The following is a 21,782-nucleotide window of genomic DNA, read 5'->3' on the forward strand; positions in this document are numbered from 1 at the left end:
ATCTTTGACAAAACAAACTTTTGATTTTTGGCCAGGAAAATCAATTTCTGAACCACCGTGCGACGAATATTTCGCGGTGTTACATGAATTTTTCGAAAAAAAAACTTATAATACCCTTTCCACATTGTGGTGTAATATATAAAAAGTAGAAATTATTTGTTTAAATTTTTTGCTGTTAATTTTACATGTTTCCATACTGAGACAAAATCTCCAGAAATACTTCACTTTTTGGGGATAGTGTCGAAAGAAGAAATGTTCCAAAAATAATTTTACTATTAGTTTTTGAACAAAATAAATCTGTTACCATATAACTTAGGGACATATTTTACTATTAACAGTTTATAGTTTACTAAAGAACTGGTAAGATGTATTGGTTTTAAATGTTACTACACATGTTAATTTTGTTCGCTGCGTCATTGAATATGCGGCCTTCTTATTTCTAGTTAAATATGAAAAGCTAGGAGCATTAAGGCCTGCTTTATCTACATTAACAACTATTAAGTAGTATATTTTTTACCAAAACAAAAAATTAGTTTGCCGAAGCGCAGTTTCGAACTCACAACTACGCCAGTCATTACTACATTACCACTCATTACATTGTAATGAGTAAAAAAGTTCATTTACCTTGAAACTGTTCCTTTCAAGCTTCTGTTATATGTCATGAAATGAACATTTTTAATCTTTAGTGTTCCAAATATCTCAAAATAGTACCTTTCATTAATTACACTTTCCCACACTACTATTCACCTTCAATTTATTCAAGTGTTTTTTTTTTTTGCATTTGGTGTTCATTTGTGGGAGTCTATGCAGCTCGCAAGTAAATGAAAAAAAGTAAGAAATTGTAAATTTTATCTCAAGCGAAAAGACCGACCGACAATCCCTCTCAATTTGTTTTGGTAGTGTGTTTCTTTATTTTAAGTGCTATATTTGTTTTGATTTGTTTTTCTGTCAACGATCGTTTGTTTATATTTGTGTCTGCCACGAAGAAAACATCTGTCTATGGGGGAATTTTTTATTATCTTAAATCAACCACACAAATTATAGTTAAAGCTATATAGTCTGTCTATGTGACTGCAGAGACGAGACAGACACATTCAAAGTATGATTAGTTTAGTTGTTTTTATAGAATTGCAAATATTTGCAGTTTTCTTATAACAGTGGAGGTAAATTAATGATAAACACTTACTATTTAAGCAGAAACAGATCTATAATTATTTTTTTTTTAATTGTTGGAGAATTTAGAATTTTAATGGCGCCTTTATGAGAAAAGCGCTTTATAACAACATAATTAGGAATTGTGAAAATTCCGGAAACTGTTTATTTACGAGGGAAGATCATGATCATCTGCCAAAATAAATAGTTTGAGAAAAAATATTATGCAGACTTTTGTTAATATTCTAGAGCCAATATAGTCTGTGGGAAAATCTATTTAAGGAATGACACATGCAATGGACATTTCGACTATACTTTCAATTTCTAACTCATCAACAATGTTAAATATTTTTCACACCAAACTAGTTGCTTGCACAAACAAATCAAATTTATTCTCCACGAAAACGAGTGATAATTGCTCATTTAAATTTCATTCACGACTACTTTTAATTTACCGTTCAAATAGGTGTCTCCGCATATCTTGGTATATGAGTCATTTCAGTTAAAATGTGTGTCTAAGCAACTGATTTTTTAAACAGTTAAGTGGTTATGTATGTATCGGAAAAAAGAGATAAAGTCAGTATATTCATTAGAACCTGTTAGGTCTGACATTTATGGGCAAGGTATTGCTTTGGTTACAAATAAAAGGTTTGGGTTTGTAGTAAATGTGGTATTAATAGTTATACTCGTATGTTTTGTAATCTATGGCTTTAGTGAAACTAAATTTTGAAATCGTTCGTTCGTTCCATATATAATCGACATACATCGGGACCTATTTGAAATACGTCGTACTAAACTAAACTAAAATTGGCACTTTTTTGTATAAAAATCAAAAAGATTTTTTGCTTTAAAATATAATTTTTATACCCTCAGCATTTATGCTAACGAGGGTATATACACTTTCATACGGGCAAACTGTGCCTCATCGAAATAATGGTTTTAGACCCCAAGTATGTTTGGGCGAAATGTGTTTCAGACAATTTGGAGTTGATTTAGCCATGTTCGCCCGTCTGTCTGGCTGGTGCGCCCGATAACTCTCGAACGGAGCAACCGATTCGGTTCAAAATTTGGCTTTCGTAATATTTTGCCCAAACTTAGTTTAAGTTCGAAGATGGGTTATATCGGTCCACTCCTTCCGGTACCTCCCCCACAAAAGTTCGAAAATGTTCGGAAAATTTGTGCGCACGATAACTCTTGAAGGAAGTAACCGACTTGGCCCACACTTTGTGCATCGTGAAAGTTCTACCAGACTTAGATGAAGTTTAAAAATGGACTCAATCGATCCACTCCTTCGGGTACCTCCCACACAAAATTTCGGAAAAGTTCAGTTTAGGACCTGCTCTCGAATCGCTTTGATTTTTGTTGTTGCAACTTGTATTCGCTGTCCCCCATACGGCGGTACAAGTTTCATAAGGGGCAAGTCCATACTTCCTGAGAAAATAGCCTGAAAGGTGCAAAAAAACCCCTATGACACCGTGTGTAGTGGTTGGAGCGCAAGATAAATATTGAACGGATCTGCAAATTCGGTCCACAATTTGGCCTTCGTAATATTTTATCCAAACATAGTTTAAGTTTGAAGATAAACCATGTCGGTCCACCCCTTCAGGTACCTCCCTCACAAAAATTCAAAAAGCTTCGGAAAAAATATGCGCACGATAACTCTTGAAGGGAATGACTGATGTAATCCATACTCTGCACATCCTAATATATCCACCAGATATAGATCAGGTTCGAATATGGATTATATTTGTGCTCTCCTTTGGGTACCTCCCACACAAAATTTCGGATAAGTTCACTTTAAGACGTGCTCTCGAATCACTTTTTTTTCTTGAAGCGATTTGCATTCGCTACCTCCATTACGACGGTGAAAGTTTTTTCAGGAGCAGGTCCATATTTCTTGGGAAAACATCCCGAAAGGTGTAAAAAGCCCTATGTCACCATATGTGGCTCTCGAACTATTCTACCGACATTTGGTCTTCATCATATTTTATCCAAACTTAATTTCATGTGGCAATACCGGTCCCCAACTTCCGGTACTTCTCCCCAATATTTAAAAAATGTCACTAAAATGTTAGGACGACATCACTTGAATGGTGCAACCAATTTGGTCCAAACTTTGGATCTCCTAATATTTTGTCAAAATTTATCGGTCCTCCCTAAGGGTACCTCCCCGACAAAAGTTCAACATTTGTGTTAATTCCTAATCCACATTTTTGTCGGCAAGTTCAAATGTTGAAAAGGGCCACAAAATTCTGAAGAGATGCTAAATACATTCTATCTGTCCGTAGATGAAAGTTTCAATTCATATTGGCTGAGGGTATACCTCTGTCGGCAAAGCCGACTGACACTTTTTTACTTGTTTTATTATAATTTTTGATGTGTTGTGTCGTTGCATAAATTTACAGAAGAGAGACAATGTTATTATAAATCGGGAAGCTGAGAGCGAGTACAGATCGAATAAATTTGTTAAATTAGCGTAGTAAAATCAATGTTTGCATATATGTATTTATATTGAAATTAATTTTTTATTCAGAAGTCAAATTTTGCTCAGATTTGCCACAGTTAAAACAAGTAAGAGAGGGTTATAGTCGTATATACTCCACTACACCTGGGCACTATTTTCGAAGGAATTTCTTTTATATGATTGCGACATATTTTAGCCGTCCGGTAATACATTCATACATACATGGTAACATACCAGAGATATAGAACATACATACATATATACGCCGTCATTACCGGAAATGTAAGGTATTATTTTCCGTATTTTATAATGACCAATCAGGACTTTTTCGCTACATATTATTAAAATTAGGACGTATCAGTCAGCTGTGCCGATGGAGATATACCCTCAGCCTCGGACACAGAGAAAATAAGTAAACTCAATACTTATAACGTCACTATGGTTTTTTTTTTAATTTGGGCCAAGTTCCCAAGAAGAATGGACTTTGACAAAAAAATTGTATCGTCGTAACAAAGGCCAGAAAGACAAAAATTGCAAAAAAAAGTGAAACAATCCGAGACGAGTTCTTAAACGGCACTCTTTTTTTCTTTGTGTGGGATGCACACGAAAGATTGTTCTGACGTAGTCCTTATTCGAACGTAATCCAAATCTCTAAGAAATAATACGATGTACAAAATGAAGACAAAACCGGTTTCTCCCTTCGAGGGTTATCTTAGGCACTAGTCAGTTTAATTGGCGTCGTCTCAAGAAGTATGGACTTGCCCCACCGTCGTAGAAGGGGACGCAAGGCGAACAAACCAATTAAAACGAAAGAAAAAGAACTGTTAAACTATACTTTTTCCCAAAGCAGTGGGCCGATATAGTCCATATTCGAACCTGATATATGCATGGAAGTAATATTTCCACATCCCTAGTTTGGAACAATTCGGTTAGTCCCTTTTGACACTATCGTGCGAATAATCGTAGCGAAAATTTTTGAACTTTTGTGGGGGTAATTAGCGGAAGTTGTAGACTGATATGGTCTATTTTAGAACTTAAACTAAGTTTGGAAAAAATTTACTAGACCTAAATTTTGAACCATATAGGTTGATACTTCGAGGGTTATCGTACGCACCGGCCAGCTAGACAGACGGACATGGGTAAATCGACTCCAAATTGTCTGAAATGGATTTCGTCCAAACATACTTGGGGTCTAAAATCATTATTTCGATAAACTCGTTGGCCTAAATGTTGAGGGTATAAACAAATATTAAAAGAATTTTAGAAATAGTTTCCGGTGATTTTTATCGTATCGATCTATGAAAAAAGACATTACTTTTTACCAAAAGCATCGCAAAAACTTCAAGACCCCGCGAAGCATTGTAATTTGTAACAATTTAAAAACCTGGGAATCCTTCTTTCATGATTTTAAAACTTTTCTATCATGATTGCGACATTTTGTAACATGGAATGTAAATGTAGTTCTATGTAAGAAAATCACAACAATAAAAAACCACGTATATGTTGGGCAGTAGTTCAGTTATCTAACCGCTATATTCAGGTTGGTTTTCAAGTTTATTTTCGTATATTGCCGAAATATGTCTTCTAGAAAAAAATATAGACCAACAATTTAGGTTGGATATTTTTCCCACAAAATTCACCCGCTAAGAAGTATCCGCTCATTATCCAATATTATTCGCATCTTCCTTGACCAAAATTTGCCTGTATTAAACTATAACTAACAAGTAAGCAAAGGCTATTGTCGGACGGGGCCGACCATGTGATACCCAACACCACAACCTCTAGGAATTAGCTGTGTGCAACCACTTTGCACGATAAATGTCCGGGTTCGATTCCCAAGCCTGGCCACATCAAATTTTCATCGGTGGCATAATACCCCTTAGTAATGTTGGCGATATTTCCTGAGTATTTCAGCCATGAAAAACTTCTCTACAAGTGTTAACTTAGGACACGCCTTTCGGATTCGGCGATAAAAACTACGTCACATATCAATTACATAACATGAATCCATTGATATAATATAAGCCTCACTTGTCACTACTGGGATATTTGTGGAACAATTATATAAATTATACATTTCTAAACAATATGCCAAAATTGTGAATTTTCACATTGATTAGCATCTCCTGCTACATCTTTAAATTTCTTTAAATATCAGGTTCCTTTTTGAAATACACCTAATATAAATAAATATGTATATATACAATGCAATTTGCCATATCTCTGATATTTGCCAGTAAGTGATACATATGAAAGGACAGGGCTAAATCGATCCCAAATTGTCTGAAACAAATTTCGTCCAACCATACTTGGGGTCCAAAACCATTATTTCGATGAGGTACATCTTTGGTCGTATTTTGTATATATTCCCTTTATCCTAAAGGGTGAGGGTTAAAACAGGTGGCGAAGTGACCCCATTCTACAATATTTGTATAAAAATCCAATTCGACAACTGAACTGAAAATTTCTCTGTCATGAAGAGACAATTTGTAGTATGGGAGGAAATTGTGGTTCTTTTCATAAAACCCATTTTATATTAGGCAGTAGGCCTGTTATCTAGCAGACACATTATTGCAGTTTGCATCAGGGGAAATGTCAGTAGTTATTTTTCCATATGTAGGCTACCTTGCCGGTATATGCCATCCAGGAATTAAAATATGGACCAAAAATAACATTTTTATATATTTGCATAAAAAGGTAATGGTCCATTTAACCCACTAGATAATATGAGAGCATCATTCAAAATTGTAGGCATGTTCTTAGACATAAACTCTTACATCGATCAAAATTATGTGACTATTGAGGTATACTTGTGACCTCTAGCGTGATTCTGATTACATTACAAACAAATAACTGGATATATTAGGCTGTAACTCTGTTATCTGAGCACGTAAATCAACATAATTGACATCAATGGAAAGGTCAAGAGATCGTCTTCCAAGTGTAACTTACTTGCCCGGAATGTCTATTCCAGGAATAAAGATATAAGCTGTATATTAAAAAATTTCACAAATTTCACACAAAAGTTTTGGTCCATTTAACCATCTAAATATTATCTGATCGCCATCTCAAATTGTTAGCTTCTTCTTTGTCATATACTCTTACCTTATTTAAAATTTCGTGGCGATCGGACTACTATTGCGACCTACAGAGCAGCTACAAAATCGGATAAAAATTATGTTTATGGTCCATTTCACCCGCTAAATATTTCACGATCATCACCAATTAAAATAGCGATCTATTCTGATGTGTAACCGACCTCTATACCAAATTTCGTGACGATCGGTCCATAATTGCGGTCTGGAGTTTGATTACAATTTATAATGGACAGACGGACACACGGACGGACGGACGGACGGACACACATCTCAAAATCGCTTTATCTCGCCGAGATATGAAGATTGGTACACCACATTGGGGGTCTCCGACGAATATTTCGCGGTGTTACATGAATTTTTACCAAAACAAACTTATAATACCCTTTCCACATAGTGGTGTAGGGTATAAAAACTATATGATCATCATGTAAAATTGCAAGCTTCTTTTCAGTCATAAGCTCACAGCTTATTTAAAATTTTGCGCTGATCGAACTATGATTGCAGATACAAATTCGGATAAAAATTTGGTTATTGGTCCATTTTACCCTAAATATTTCACGATCATTACCAATAACAATAGCGATATATTCTTTTGTGAAACCGACCTTCATACCAAATTTCGTGACGATCGGTCCATAATTGCGGCCTGGAGTTTGATTACAATCTATAATGAACAGACGGACACACATTGCTATATCGCTTTATCTCGTAGAGATATGAAAATTTGTATATAACATTGGGGGTCTACTACGAATATTTCGCGGTGCTACATGAATTTTTAGCATAACAAACTTATAATACCCTTTCCACATAGTGGTGTAGGGTATAATTTAAGTTGAAATAGTTTTAACCAGAAAATGTGAGACTATAGTGCAATATGGAAATATCAACTTTTCATAATCGATATTTACAGGAATTTTTTTAAATGACACCCTCTGTTGACAAATATTTTAGGAGGGCGATTCGGAAACTGCTTAGCCTATCAATGAAAGAGAATAGTTAGTTTTTCAAAAATATTTTTATTTTTCAATATAATCTCCTGAAACTTCAATACACTCAGTCCAACGCTTTTCTAGCAATTCTATCCCTTGATTAAAATAGTTTTCTTCAAGGTCTTCAAAATAGTGGTTTACAACTGTAATTGCATCTTCATTTGAGGTAAAACGCATGTCAGCAAGGATTTTTTTTAGATTTGGGAACAAGTAAAAGTCACTGGGAGCTAAATCAGGAGAATAAGGTGGGTGGTCAAGCAACTCGTACTTAAATTCGTTGATTTTAGCCATTGTTAAAACACTCTTGTGCGCTGGTGCGTTGTCTTGATGAAAAATTATTTTTTTGGACGTTTTTCAGGACGTTTTTCTCGAATTTTTACATTTAATTGATCCAAAAGGTACTCTGAATTTATTGTTTTACCCTTTTGCAGATAGTCAATCAATAAAATACCTTTGAAGTCCCAAAAAAACTGTTGCCATAACCTTACCAACCGATTGAATTGTTTTTGCCTTCTTTGGGGCACTTCCTCCAGCTTCAGTCCATTGTTTGGATTGTTCTTTTGTCTCTCGAGTATAGTGGTGGATCCATGTCTCATCAACAGTTATGAAACGACGCTTAAAATCCATTTTATTTCGCTTAAAACGATCCAAACAAGCTTGAGAAATGTTCATTCTTAAGCGTTTTTGATCGACTGTTAACAAATGCGGCACCCATCTTGCAGAATGCTTTTTCATCTGTAGTTCTTCATGCAAAATTAAATGGACTCGATCATTTGAGAAGCCCATGATATTAGCAATTTCACGCACTTTTATTCGTCGATCATTTAATACCGTATCATGCACTTTGGCTACAATTTCTGTTGTTGTTTCTGTTTTTGGACGTCCACTACGTGGTTCATCTTTAATGCTTGTACGACCACGTTTAAATTCAGCAACCCAATTTTTTACTGTTGCATATGAAGGAGCCCTTTCACCTAACACATTCACCATATCATTATGAATTTCTTATCCCGATAAACCTTTTTTATGTAAATATTTAATGACAGCACGCATTTCTAATTTTTCCATTGTAAAAAAATTGCGGATGAGTCTTTTTGAACACCTGTTTCTATATGAAGGAGTTGCCAGATCGAAACAAAATTTAACATGTGTTCATAACAGAGATGGAAGTTTCCAAAAGACTTAACTTTTTTCTGTTTATACCGCGCTTTTTGTGCTAGGCTAAGAAGTTTCCGAACTGCCCTCGTAACATCGAGACAACCGAAATCCGTTTTTCCAAAAACTATTTTTAGTAAGTTTTCAGATTTGTTTTTTCCTTTTTCAACATGTATTAACTTACGAAAAAATATAGGCCATTTTAGAACATTTAAGGCCTTTGTATTGACAATTTTGGACATTCCGACTAAATATAGACATTTGCAAATAGATATAATAATAAATTATATTTAATTAAATTATAGATAATTCGGCATGGTGTAATACAAGCTGAGGTAAATACTACAACAAATACAACTCAACAACAACCGCATAGAAATTTGTTTTTGTTTGTAATGTTTGTGTCACCGGTGAATGTAAACAAAACAAGGGATGTGTCTAAAATTTTTTTGGAATTTAAAAAAAACCTAATATTTTTCACATTTGACTATTTTGAAAAACATGAATGAATATTCGTTACATTTTCAATTTGAATGTTTTCATATCATTCCTCTAAATGGATATTTTTTCAGAAAGTAGAACTCCTTCAAAAATGTTTGGGGTTGCTAAAAATTCATTGAAAAAGGCGAAATTGTTTTAATCCTATATTTATTAGGGCTTTATTATTTTAAATTTAACAAAATACCACACATATTAACAAATGTTGTACCGCCACTGTAAGCGGTGTTATAGTATTTATCACGTACATACCATTGATATGAAGAAGTTTTATGGGGAATAGTTCTTTTATAAATGATCTATTTTTCTGCTCAAAAATATATGTATATCCCTAATATACATCGAAAATAGAAATAAAAATTTAAAATATCGTACGGAATTTGACATTAACATCACAACTTGTATAGTTCTACCGTGGAAATTCGGCTGGAAAATGTGCCTCAAATCTTTTAATAACTAAAACAAGTAAGAGAGGTATTTAGTTTGTTGCCAAATTTTTCCAAACAAAATTGAAATTGGTTCAGATTTGGATATGGCTCCCATATATATTCTCCCTATTTCCAATTTTCATTAAATTTTCGGTCGATTTCATTTATTGGACGCACCAAACACAAAATTCTACAGATATTTTGATGAAATTTGAAAAATGTGAAGCATGTTGTTATAATAAAAATTTCGCCAAATTATATGGAAATCGTGTTGGTGTATGGTATAATATAGTCGACCCCGCCCTACTTTGATCCGTTCTTAACTGGTTCTGGAATATTTCGAGGACAGATAAGACTAATACTGAATAACACTGTGAAACATTTTCAATGTAGTTGTGGGCAAACAACTTCTAATGCGTACTTAATGCAAGTACAGGACAAGGACCAAAACCGTAGTTGGTTTTTGTGTTGTTAGATCGAGTTAAGATTTTATGGTCTCATCTAAACATGGCTAAATATTGAGTTTTTGAGCAAATTGGGGCAACATCTCTGAAACCAATTAGATTTTTTTTTAAACGTCTCAAAACAAACTTGTAGATGAAGAAAATATTTGGAGAAAGAACATTGTTTGAAATATGTTTTGTAGAAAAAATGATATGAAATACCCCCGAAACAACATGAAATAAATATTTTAGAGCATCAGAATGTTTTCATGAATTGCTGAGCACATTATTTGGAAAAATATTGCAAAAGTTTACTTGGTTCAACTACCAATATGTTAGCTGCTACTGACCATAAATTCAGAAATTATGTAAACTTTCCCATATTTTATCGATTTTGATGCACTAGATTCAGTTTTTCCTGGTTCTGCTGTTTGACTCTAAGTAGTAAGTTCTACTACTTTGTGGCTACAATTCTAATTTTTCGGAGATTTTCAAACGATTTTGCAGTTTGCAGAACATTTCCTATGTGGTCTTTTTACGAACACTTTGACCTGAATTATCAGACTTTCAATGAACATTGTTCATCTTTTTCTCTTTTGTGGTCATACGAGAATTTCTTTAGGATTTTAATATGAATTCTGTAGAATGTTCTGTAAATTTGAGAAATAGACATATAGATATTTTATCTACCAGTTTCCTATGGTTTATATTCATAATCAAATACAATTATAATTGATATGTATAAAAACATAATAATATTATTATTTTCAAAATGAGCAGTTACACAAATAACATGTTCAATACTCATTGTCAGTATTCGTAGATATGTACCTACATACATACATATGTATGATAATTGCCAATTTATTTCATGTTTGTGTTTTCAAGCGAACATTTTGTAAATCACTCCATGGCAAACAAGAGGAAGGGTAATTGCAAAACAATTAACATTGATTTAGATTCTGGAAATAATAATCATTTCAAATTTAATTAGTTTAAATTTAAAATGACTCCAAAAAAAAAAAATAAACACACATAATATTCAAAGCATACATTTTGCTTTGGACCACAATTATCAATTCTAATAGGGCTATGACTCAATACTATAATTCATACATATGTATGTACATTGTACATATATATTTATGTGTTGATTTGTTTTTATTTTGAAAATCTAAACATATCCATTCATACTTATCTTCAAAGCTTCGACCAGCCAGACAAGCGTCAGACAGTTGCTTTGTATTTTTCATAAACAACAGAAGAAGACTAATCAACAAAACTTGTTTTTCTATTCAAACGTTTTTTTTTTCAGAATTTCAAATGGCCCACAAATGCAGGGCAAACTGACCTAGACTGCTTTTTAAGTCTTCATGATAACTGAATGTCCAACAACCTGTTGATTGGTATGTTGATACGATAAACAACCTGAAGAAATAAAGGCATTATTTATTCATTTGTGGGGGGAATGAATATCACTGCGGTAGACACATAAATGACCACACTTATGTGCATATTTATATATGTATATGAATGCATGACTGCATGTTGGTATGTCTGTTTGTAAAAAAAAAAAACAATTTGTGTTTTAATTTCAATGACATTTTATGCTAACCACATGTAAATTGTAATATGTTAGGTTATATCGGGGGAAATTGAAAATATAGTCCTCCTTCGAACTTGATTTTTTTACAAAAAATTGTGGACATTGGTCCACGTTTTGGTATAGCTCCCATTTAATGATATCACCCGATTTCAGGTATTTTGAAGTTTTTATGTACAGTTTCTGACCTACTTTCCTGTAATGTAATTTCCAGTTGTCAGTTTATGAACTAAACAGTTCAATTGAAAAATTCATTGAAAAGAATGAACTAGATCAGCCTATATGCTCGAAGAAGGTACGGTTACAGAAAGGAGGATTACTAATATAGTTCAGCAGGTAATTGACGTATATATGCATAATGTTACGCCTTCGTCTATTAACTGATACCTTTGTATATTTAATGAGTTTTACTTATGTACGTTTTGGGAACAAATTTCCTTATGTCAATAAGGCAAATTAAAACACACACAAGATTTTATTAATATATTTATTTATTTTTAAAGTTAAAAAATATTAGCTTTTTTAATCAAATCATAAGTATTTTGGCCAGACGTTTTAATAAACGTTTTGTTCTGGAGTAGTCTTATTTTTAGTTAAATATTTTATTCTTTTTATAGCCTCCACCAAATGGAGGGTATCCATAAATTTGCCATTTCGTTTGTAACACATCGAAATATTCGTCGAGACCTTAAAAATTACATATATATATTATTGTTCAAATTTATATTCTAAGTTGTTTTAAAAATGAAATGAAGATACATCTCCCAATTTCTAAGATAGAGCTTTAAAATTTGGTATAGAAATTTCTAGTACTCCTAGAATGTTTGGAATAGAAAATCGGTCCACGTTTTATTATAACCCCCATAGGACGGTAACACCCGATATTCGTATTTTGGGGTTTTAGCCTCATTATCACACCGAAATGGCTGACATTTGATATAAAGTCTTCGTTGGGGGCATACAACTTTACACTTGAAATTTGTAGGTATAGGTCCACGTCTTCATATAGCCCCCATAGAACGGTACCTCCTAATTATCGTCATTTTAAAGTTTGTGGCCTTAATATTCCAGCGAAATGAAATTTGGTATCTATTCTTCGTTGGGGGTATATATAAAACTTTCCACCTTAAATTTGTCGGTATAAGTTTACGCCTTCATATAGCATCCATTAGAGCTATATTTGAAGGTATATTTGAGCTATATTTGTGGCCTCAATATACTACCGAAATGGCTGAAATTTGGTTTTTCGCCTTCTTTAGAGGTATAAAACTTTCAACCTGAATTTTTCGATATAGGTCCGGGTCTTCATATAGCGCATTTCGAAGGTTGTGGCCTCAATATTCGACGAAAAGTGAAGAATTTTAGTTTTTAGTCTTCGATGGCTGTATGAAACTTCCCACCTGAAGCGGTACCGCCCGATTTTCGGTATTTTCAGGCCTCAATATCCCACCGAAATGGTTGAAATTTGGAACTCAGTCTTCGTTGGGGGTGAACAACTTTCCACCTGAAATTTCTTGGTATAGGTCAACGCCTTCATATAGCCTCCATAGAAGCGGTACCTCCCGATTTTCGGTATTTTAAAGGTTGTGGTGTCAATATCGCACCGAAGTGGTTGAAATTTAGTATTTAGTTTTCCATGAGGGTATACCATATTCCAGAAGAGAAGTATCAGTATAGGTGAAGGTCTTCATATAACCCCCATAGAACGGTGAAGATTTTTTTTGTTTTTTTATTTATTGTGTCTATGGAAATATATCCTTGCAGACTGACGTACATACTTAATAATAAAAGAAAACTTAGCATTTATACAAATTTTGATAAATTAATCCGTAGGCAGATTTAGTTGCATATTGGAGACATTATGAAATGGCCGAACTTTCACATCCGAATGCCAAATTGTAGGATTTAAAACTTCATCGTAGATTTCTATATTTACGCCTAATTTAAAATTTACACTTTTCAGCTCATCAACGTTAACTCTTTTTTTACCAACTTAAAGCAAATTAAGCGTTCACGGGCAATATTAGAATGCCTAGCCACATAAGCAATTATATCATCAGCTGCAACAGTGGATTTAAATGATGATAAGTGTATCCACTTTTTATGGACAACAACATCCATTAAAGGCAACTGAGAAACTGATTTTTAGAATTTTAGTTTTTAGTCTTCGATGGGGGTATGAAACTTCCCACCTGAAGCGGTACCTCCCGATTTTAGGTATTTTGAGGTCTCAATATACCATCGAAGTGGCTGAAATTTGGAACTCAGTCTTCGTTGGGGTTGAAAAACTTTCCAACGCCTTCATATAGGGAAGTATCAGTATAGGTGAACGTCTTCATGTAGCTCCCATAGAACAATCCTTTCCAATTTTCGGTATTTTGAACATTTTGGCTCCAATATCACACCGAAATCGCTCAAGGTTTTTTAATTGTTTGGGAGCAAAAAACTTTCTCCAGAAATTTGTCACCATAGGTCCTCGTTTTGATATAGTTCGGTACCCCCTATTTTCAGTATTTTGAAGGTTTCAGAGACATTATTATACCGAAACACTTGAAATTTGGTATTTAGTCTTCCTTTGGACCAAAAAACCTTCCCACAGAAATTTATAAGTATAGGTTCACGTTTTGATATAGCCCCGATAGAACGATACATCCCGATTTTCGGTAGTTTGAAGGTTCGGGAGACATTTTTTCACCGAAATGGGTGAAATTTTATATTTATTCTTTATTTTGGGCTCAATAAACTTCCTCCTGAAAGTTTGTTAGTATAGGTCCACGTTTTGATATAGCCCACTCCACGGCACCGCCCGGTTTTCAGTATTTTGAATGTTTTAGCCATATTAATTGTTCCACAAATATCCCAGGCGGGGCAAGGGAGACTTCTCTCATACCAATGAGTGCACCCCGATTTATATTAGCTCAATGATATGGGACCTACAGTTTATCGCCGAGTCCGAACGGAGTGTCTTAAGACACCACTTGCAGAGAAGCTTTACATGGCTGAAATACTCAGGAAATATCAACACATTACTGAGCGTATTTTGCCACCGTTGAAAATTTGATGTTGCCAAGCCGGGGAATCGAACCAACGACCTTCTGCGTGCAAGGCGGGTGTGCATATCATTGCACCACGGTGGCACCCGTTTTAGCCATATTATCGTATCGACATGACTGAAATATCCTATTTAGCCTTCTTTGGAAAAAAACGGAAATTTATCTGTATAAGTCCACAGCACGGTACCTGCCGATTTACGATATTTTCAAGATTTTAGCGGCAGTATCCTACAGAAATGGGTAAAATTCGGTGTATAGGTCTATATTTATATTTGGCAATTTTCCTTGCGTCAATTGTCAGTTTGATGGAGGGAGAGGTGAGGCATATGGTAACCCTTTGCCTCTCAACACCCTCTCTCACCAACAAACTGACAATTATCACAAGGAAAATTGTCTAATGTAAATATGGACTAGCATTCATTGGAGATATACAGCACTCTTGTAAGGAAGTGTCGGCATAGGTATTCGTTTTGATGTAACCCCATAGAAAGTATCTCCAGTTATTTTGATGGTTTTATCCACATTATCCTACCGAAATAGTTGAAATTGACATGGGTATAAAAAATGCCTACAGAGAATGGTGGGTCTAAATAAAATGTTTTAATATAGCTCCCCTTGAAAAGATATTGCGGCTTCACACAAATGGGTAGGAAACCTCCACGCAGAAAATGATGAACATAATTTAATATTTTGATATGTACTCAGGTACCTCCTGATTTTACATATTTTCAGTTTGTGCACGCACTGTAAAATGATATTTCCTATTTTGAATGGAAAACATCGATGTCTCATTGATATTAAATTTTGTTCAAAAGAAAGTGATATACTTCAGTTAGCATATTCCACTCCTCCTAGAAATTCGCCTTGACGTGGCACACAATTTAGTACTTTCACAAATGAAAGGGAAATAATTTTTCGATTTTACTTTAATACAATTATTCATGGTGGAGGGTATAAAACGTTCGACCCGGCCCAATTTAACGCCTTTCTTACTTATTCGTGTTGTTTTCTGGGTTTACATACAAATGAACAAACTTCCAAGCTAACGATTCAAAGCCGACCAAAGGTAAATAGAAAAGACAACAGATCGGCAGTGTTTATTGAGAGATGATTGAACAAAACGAGCGACCTAGTTCACTTAAAAGAACTGAACTAAATATGAAAGATCTGCTAAATGAACGAAATTATAGCCCTATAAGTTTTTAACACACTTTCCAATTAACTCTGTTACGTTTTCTCAATTTTCAAGAGAGTTCAATAAATGTTTATAGTCTTAATTTACCGTCCACGAATTATATCGGTACAACCCAATAAACATGTCTAAATATACATGTAAACATTTAAATTAAAAAAATTCTTGATCACGCCACCTTCCACTAAGTGTGTGTAACGTTATTTATTTTTATTTTTTGCGACATCGACAATAAAACCCGTTTTTCATCGTGCGCCTTCCGTCCCACCATCGCACACTCATAACAACCGTCAAACAATTTCTGAATATATCAAAACAAGGAAAAACACTTTAATTAAGCTTTTGATAAAAATACAAATTTTTATTTGGATGTTTTTATTGCGTCACACAAGGCGTAATGGCCGACATCTAGAATGAATTTTTGACTTGCTTAAGGGGCTATAACATAACGAATGTTCTTTAAGCCGAACTAAAGATACCCGGACAAGCCCTTCGGTCACCTGTTATAGTAATAGGATGTTTTCTGCTTCCACAGAAGACTCAAAGAAGAGGAAGAGTACCCGTGCGAGAAGACTGCTCGTACATTTCTATTTACAGCTCTGCACTATAGGTAATTTGCCCTGTTTTTGAGACAAAAATTAACAGCGGAATTAAAGCATTTTTTAACTTTTTAAATTATTTATGTGTAAAAGTGAGATAAAACAAAGATTTTTACAGATAAATTCGGATATAACGAACAACGGTTATAAGCAACTACGTATATAACGAACAAAGTTATTTTTTCCAATGCAATTTTCATTAGTTATCTTATACACAACAAACTGTTGAAAACGATCACGGTAGTAAGTAACAAAAATTTTGTCCCCGCGAGTAGATTTTCCAATGAATTGTTACTACAGTTTTGTATATTTTTTGAATATACGCTAATAAAGACGAGTTTAGTACTCCCTTAAACCGTATCAATGATTGATATGTAATAGAGAGATAAAATAAAGCTTACTACTGCCGCACCGTTTATAGAAAACCACGGATATACCAAACAATTTGTCGCCATTACTTATTGTACTTGTAATGAGATTGTAAACAAAAATAGTTTTTGCATTTATTGTTTATTTCCTCAAACCAAACTTCCCCAATTTTAGGACATTTTATTGAGAAGTAACCTAATAAAATCTCATAAATATCAAAAAACGGGCAAAATCGGGTTTTGAAACCTAGTAATACCAATGCAGAAGACTTTCAGTAATGTGTTCTAGGTGGCAAAATCACGGCCAAACGCGGCCAATTTAGTATAAGTCTATATGAAGTTAGTTTAAGAAAAATAAAATATTTATTTCTAACTTTTAGTGTTTTTGGTCGCTACCCAAAATGTTTAAGCTATATTATATATTAAATAAATTCCTCTCGCGATTGCCAATCTATTCCATTTTACGTATATTTATATTTGGTTTATTTTTCCGCGGTTTTAAATACATTGAAATATGCCTTAAAATATATATTTTTTTAGTTCTTCTTCGAAATTCTCACTTTGACTGCAATTTAAACCGCGATAATGACGCTATTTTGAAAAATATCATTCATATTAATACATTTTGACATGTTCTTTTTTCAATGCCAACTAAAAAATTATTATTATTAAAAGTTGCAAAATCGACTTTTTGCCTCAAAAACAGGGCAAATTACCTATAGTGCTCTGTAGGGACTATGTCACACATAAAATATGCATTATTTTATGATGACATGATTTTATAGTCTGTTTCAACCATATGTATCTCTCTCAAGTTTACTACATACATCCACACATTATATTCAAGTGATCTAAACTACACTACCTTTCAAAAGAATACAAATGTATGGCTATCAGAGATCGGCAAAATGCATATAAAAGGCACACTCTTGTGCCTTTTTCCAAAAAAGAATAGCGTATGTCCTTGCACATAAAAAAATGAATGTGCCAAAAGCAGAATCATCCCAAAAAAGATTCACTGTTTTAGTGCGTGCCGCGCTTGCTTTTACATTTGTATTCACACGATTCGCAAATGCAGTATGCACAGTACTGCCTTTTCTTATCAGCGGAGACAAAACAACCACCACACGTGGTTGAAAATTGTGTTTTCAAAATTCCGAGGTCAAAATTCTGTAACTTTTGAGCGGATAATGATACTTCATAATTTTTTCTTTGTTCGGCAGGTAACACAATTAGTTTTCCGGTGAATGAAGAACGATCTAATTCGGTCGAGTTGTTGCAAAAATAAAAGAGTGTTTTTATGTTTTTTTAATATAATAAAGAATAAAAATTATACATACATTTTTATTTTTTTAATTTAAAATATAATCTTCTATATATATAAAATTCTCCTGTCACGGTGTTCGTAATTAAAATCCTCCGAAAAGGCTGAATCCGAAATAGGTCTGAGAATAGGTTTTTATCTATTTTTTATACTGGTCAGTGGAGTGACCAAAGTACGTCCCCCACAACATTTTTTAAGAAAACGTGAAATCAAAGTAGCATTAAACAGTAATGCCAATAGCAAGCAACGTAATAGCAACGAAAACGTGAATATACATTAAAAGCGAGTGGCATTTTGCAGAGCACTGATGGCTATCTTTTGAGGTAGAGTATGGCGTGATTGACAGTGTGACTTGCAAAGTTCATTCAAAAACGTCAGATAGATAAAAATTTGTGTGAATGTACATTTGTACATAAATACAAATATGTACATACATGTTTGTATGTACCTTGTATGACCATACAATTAAATTGCCATAAAACATCTTTCTGTGCCGGCATTTCCTCAACAATTGACTGACTCACAAAAACAAACAAAACGAAGCCATATAAAAGTCAAAGAACCACCAAATACGATACTAAGCACACACACAAAAATCAGTGACAAATCAAAACCTAATTTCATGTACAGCTTTTTTGGCGCTTATCGAATGAATGTGGGAGCAATGAAATTCCACAAAACGTTATGAATGAAATCTATATGGGGTGTCAGGGACGTACGCAGGGGGGGCACAGGGGGCCCGGGCCCCCCCGAAATGGTTTGGTAGACCAAAAATTTTTTAGTTACTCTAACAGATCATTAGATTTTTCTTTCTCATTAAATAATTTTATGTTTGGATATTTCAAATGAAAACATACATTTTCTGAAGTATCTGTACAGAAAATGTACTTCGTTAACAAATTTTGTAAGAAATAATTTCGATTTTTTGGTTCGAAAATTTTTAACTTTTTGCTTGAAATTTTCAAATTTTTCTGTATTACGGCATTATGCCTTATCGTTCCAGTATCAAAAAAAAAAAAAAAATAATAATAAATAAATAAATGAACTAGGAGTTCCGTACGAGTAATGATTACACTTCATCTTTGCTAGTTCATTTCTGAGGTTTATGGTATCCTGTATCAAAAAATATGATGCGTTCAATATTGTGGGAAGGGAAGTGCATGAAATGGGGTTTTCGTGGACTATATATCGAAAACCAATTATATATTTATTTCGACAAATTTGTTGTTCACATTCTTTACGGTATTGAGGTAACACTGGGTACCAAGGAAATAATATAAACAACTTTATGGCCAGCTTCCGTCAAATATTAAAATTTGCGTATGGTAGATGTTTGCAGAAATAATTGTTCAGCTTGCAGGGTTTTCATTGGATCGGTTTGTTGAAATCTGATACCTCTATTCCTTTTTTAATTTGATTATGTATTTTTGTCGTCTTCTAGAAGCTCTCAGATACAAATAAATATTTAATAAAAATACTTTTTTAACCGAATTGTTCGATTGTGGAACTTGTTGCCTCCTAATATTAAAACGTTTTCGGTTCCTCAGCAGACTTTCAAAAACCAGATTAATATATTATTACAACGAACTTCCTTAAAAATACTTATCTTTTCTACATCTGTCTATTTGGATGAAAGCCGGGTCAGACAAGCATTTAGCACAGTCCGCCTCTATGGCTGGAGACTTGGTCCAAATTTAAGATGACGTAATATTTTACAAACTTAGTTAAAATCACATTGGTCCACCACTTCGAGTTCCTCGCCCACAAAAGTTTGAATTGTTTCCTAAAATCGTATATATCCTATTTGGCCATTCTATCTGACATAATGTATGGTGACCAACTAAAATGGCTGGTGGGCGCGATAACTATCGAAAGGAATGACTCTCATAATGAGATACACTTGCTTAATGGACTAATTCAGAAACACTCTCCTTTTGCTCTATGAGCAATAATTCGAAACGTCCACAATCGCTAAGATAGGTACCCTTAAAGTTTTGATATTTTTGCCGGTAAGTTCATACGTCCAAAAAAGGCCACACAATTTTGTAAACTCCAAAAATACAAATTTTGGGTATAAATATATTGTCTGTGAAGTCGATTTTGGATCTGTCGATAGTAAAGTTATTAATCCACAACGGGGACAAAGACGACTTGCTTGTTTTATCAAATATTTATTCGACCATGTTTTGGCAAAGCCCAATCATGTGTTTCGTACTCTCAAAGAGTACTTACTACAAGTAAGATTGGGAGCTCATAGACTGTATTGTCCGACTCCGGCTAAAGCAGCCTTCTTTTTTAAATATATTTTTTAGTTGGATTCTCCAAAGTAAGAAGTAAAATTTTTGCATTTAAATTTTTTTTTCTTGGGTAAATATTATGTAAGGTTATCCGCACAATAGCAATAGAATCTTCATTTGTTCTAGAAACTTGTTTGTTGAGATCTTAGGTAAATTTTTGTGGTTGACTGTATCCTTAATTTTTTGGTGGTTGCGTATCTTTGGACCAAAGTCGGAGAAAAAAGTATAAAAATTGGATATTTTCAAACGATTTTTGCTATTTTTACCATTAAGAACCGTTCATAGACATTTCGTATGTTCCAGAATGTTGTTTACTGATGCCTTTGCCACAATATTGTGGTTGATTGTTTTCTTCAATTTTTAACGGTTAAGTATCTATGGAGCAAAAGCCGAGAAAAGAGGATACAAATCGAAATTATTTTGCTATTTTGACCATTAAGATCCGTTTCTACAGAGTTCGTATATTCTAGAAAGATGTTTACTGAAGTACATTTTCTTAGTTGGTTGTTTGCTTCAAATTTGAATTTTAAAAGAAATTTGACCATGGCGATTTTGACCTTGAAGATGAAGTTTGATGGATTATACGTGTTCACAATTTTTGTTCTTTCAGGTAAGAGCTACAACTTTGCCTCTGAGATGAATTCAAATTTCGTAACGGTTTGGAAGATATAGCCCTCACTAAATGACCCTTTTTTATATCAATGCCTCACACTTTTGGAGGCCTATAACCGCGAAAGTTGATGAGATACGAAAAAACGGCGAGACACGTGTCCTCTCTTTTTTGGACTTCTATCACGCTGCGGTATCAGAATATGGTTAATAATTTTCTTGTTGCACAGTGATTTTAAAGTATACCAAATTCCAATTAAAAGGTTTATAAGATGTTAATATGTAATGTATGGGCGTCAAAGATTTGTCCACTAAATACTTTTTGAAAAATGGGTCTAAAAAAGGGCGATATCTCGATATGCATTAAAACATAGATCTATTTTAACCACTTTCAGCATAGAGGTTCTCCAACCAAAAAATCCAAAAATCCTTATTATAGCCAATATTCTTAGAAATTAAATTAAGATCTTCGAATACGGAAAATCTAGCAAAAACAATTGCGGATAT

At 33.8% G+C, this 21,782-nt stretch overlaps 1 protein-coding gene across 2 annotated transcripts in view; it reads left to right on the forward strand.

Annotated features, from left to right (window-relative positions):
- Positions 1-21,782, forward strand: part of LOC141386549 (uncharacterized) — a 145,494-nt gene that overhangs the window by 8,052 nt on the left and 115,660 nt on the right. Inside the window, exon 2 of one of the 2 annotated variants that reach the window (XM_073955237.1) lies at positions 11,546-11,636. The exons of the other annotated variant lie outside the window; for it this stretch is intronic. Within the exon in view, the coding sequence (XP_073811338.1) occupies positions 11,615-11,636 (22 nt within the window). The 5' untranslated portion in view covers positions 11,546-11,614. The remainder of the gene's footprint in view (positions 1-11,545; positions 11,637-21,782) is intronic. 2 annotated transcript variants of the gene reach the window in all.

The sequence above is a fragment of the Musca autumnalis genome, unplaced genomic scaffold (assembly GCF_047663935.1).
Source record: "Musca autumnalis isolate F117 unplaced genomic scaffold, ASM4766393v1 scaffold_5, whole genome shotgun sequence".
NCBI classification, from domain to species: domain Eukaryota; kingdom Metazoa; phylum Arthropoda; class Insecta; order Diptera; family Muscidae; genus Musca; species Musca autumnalis.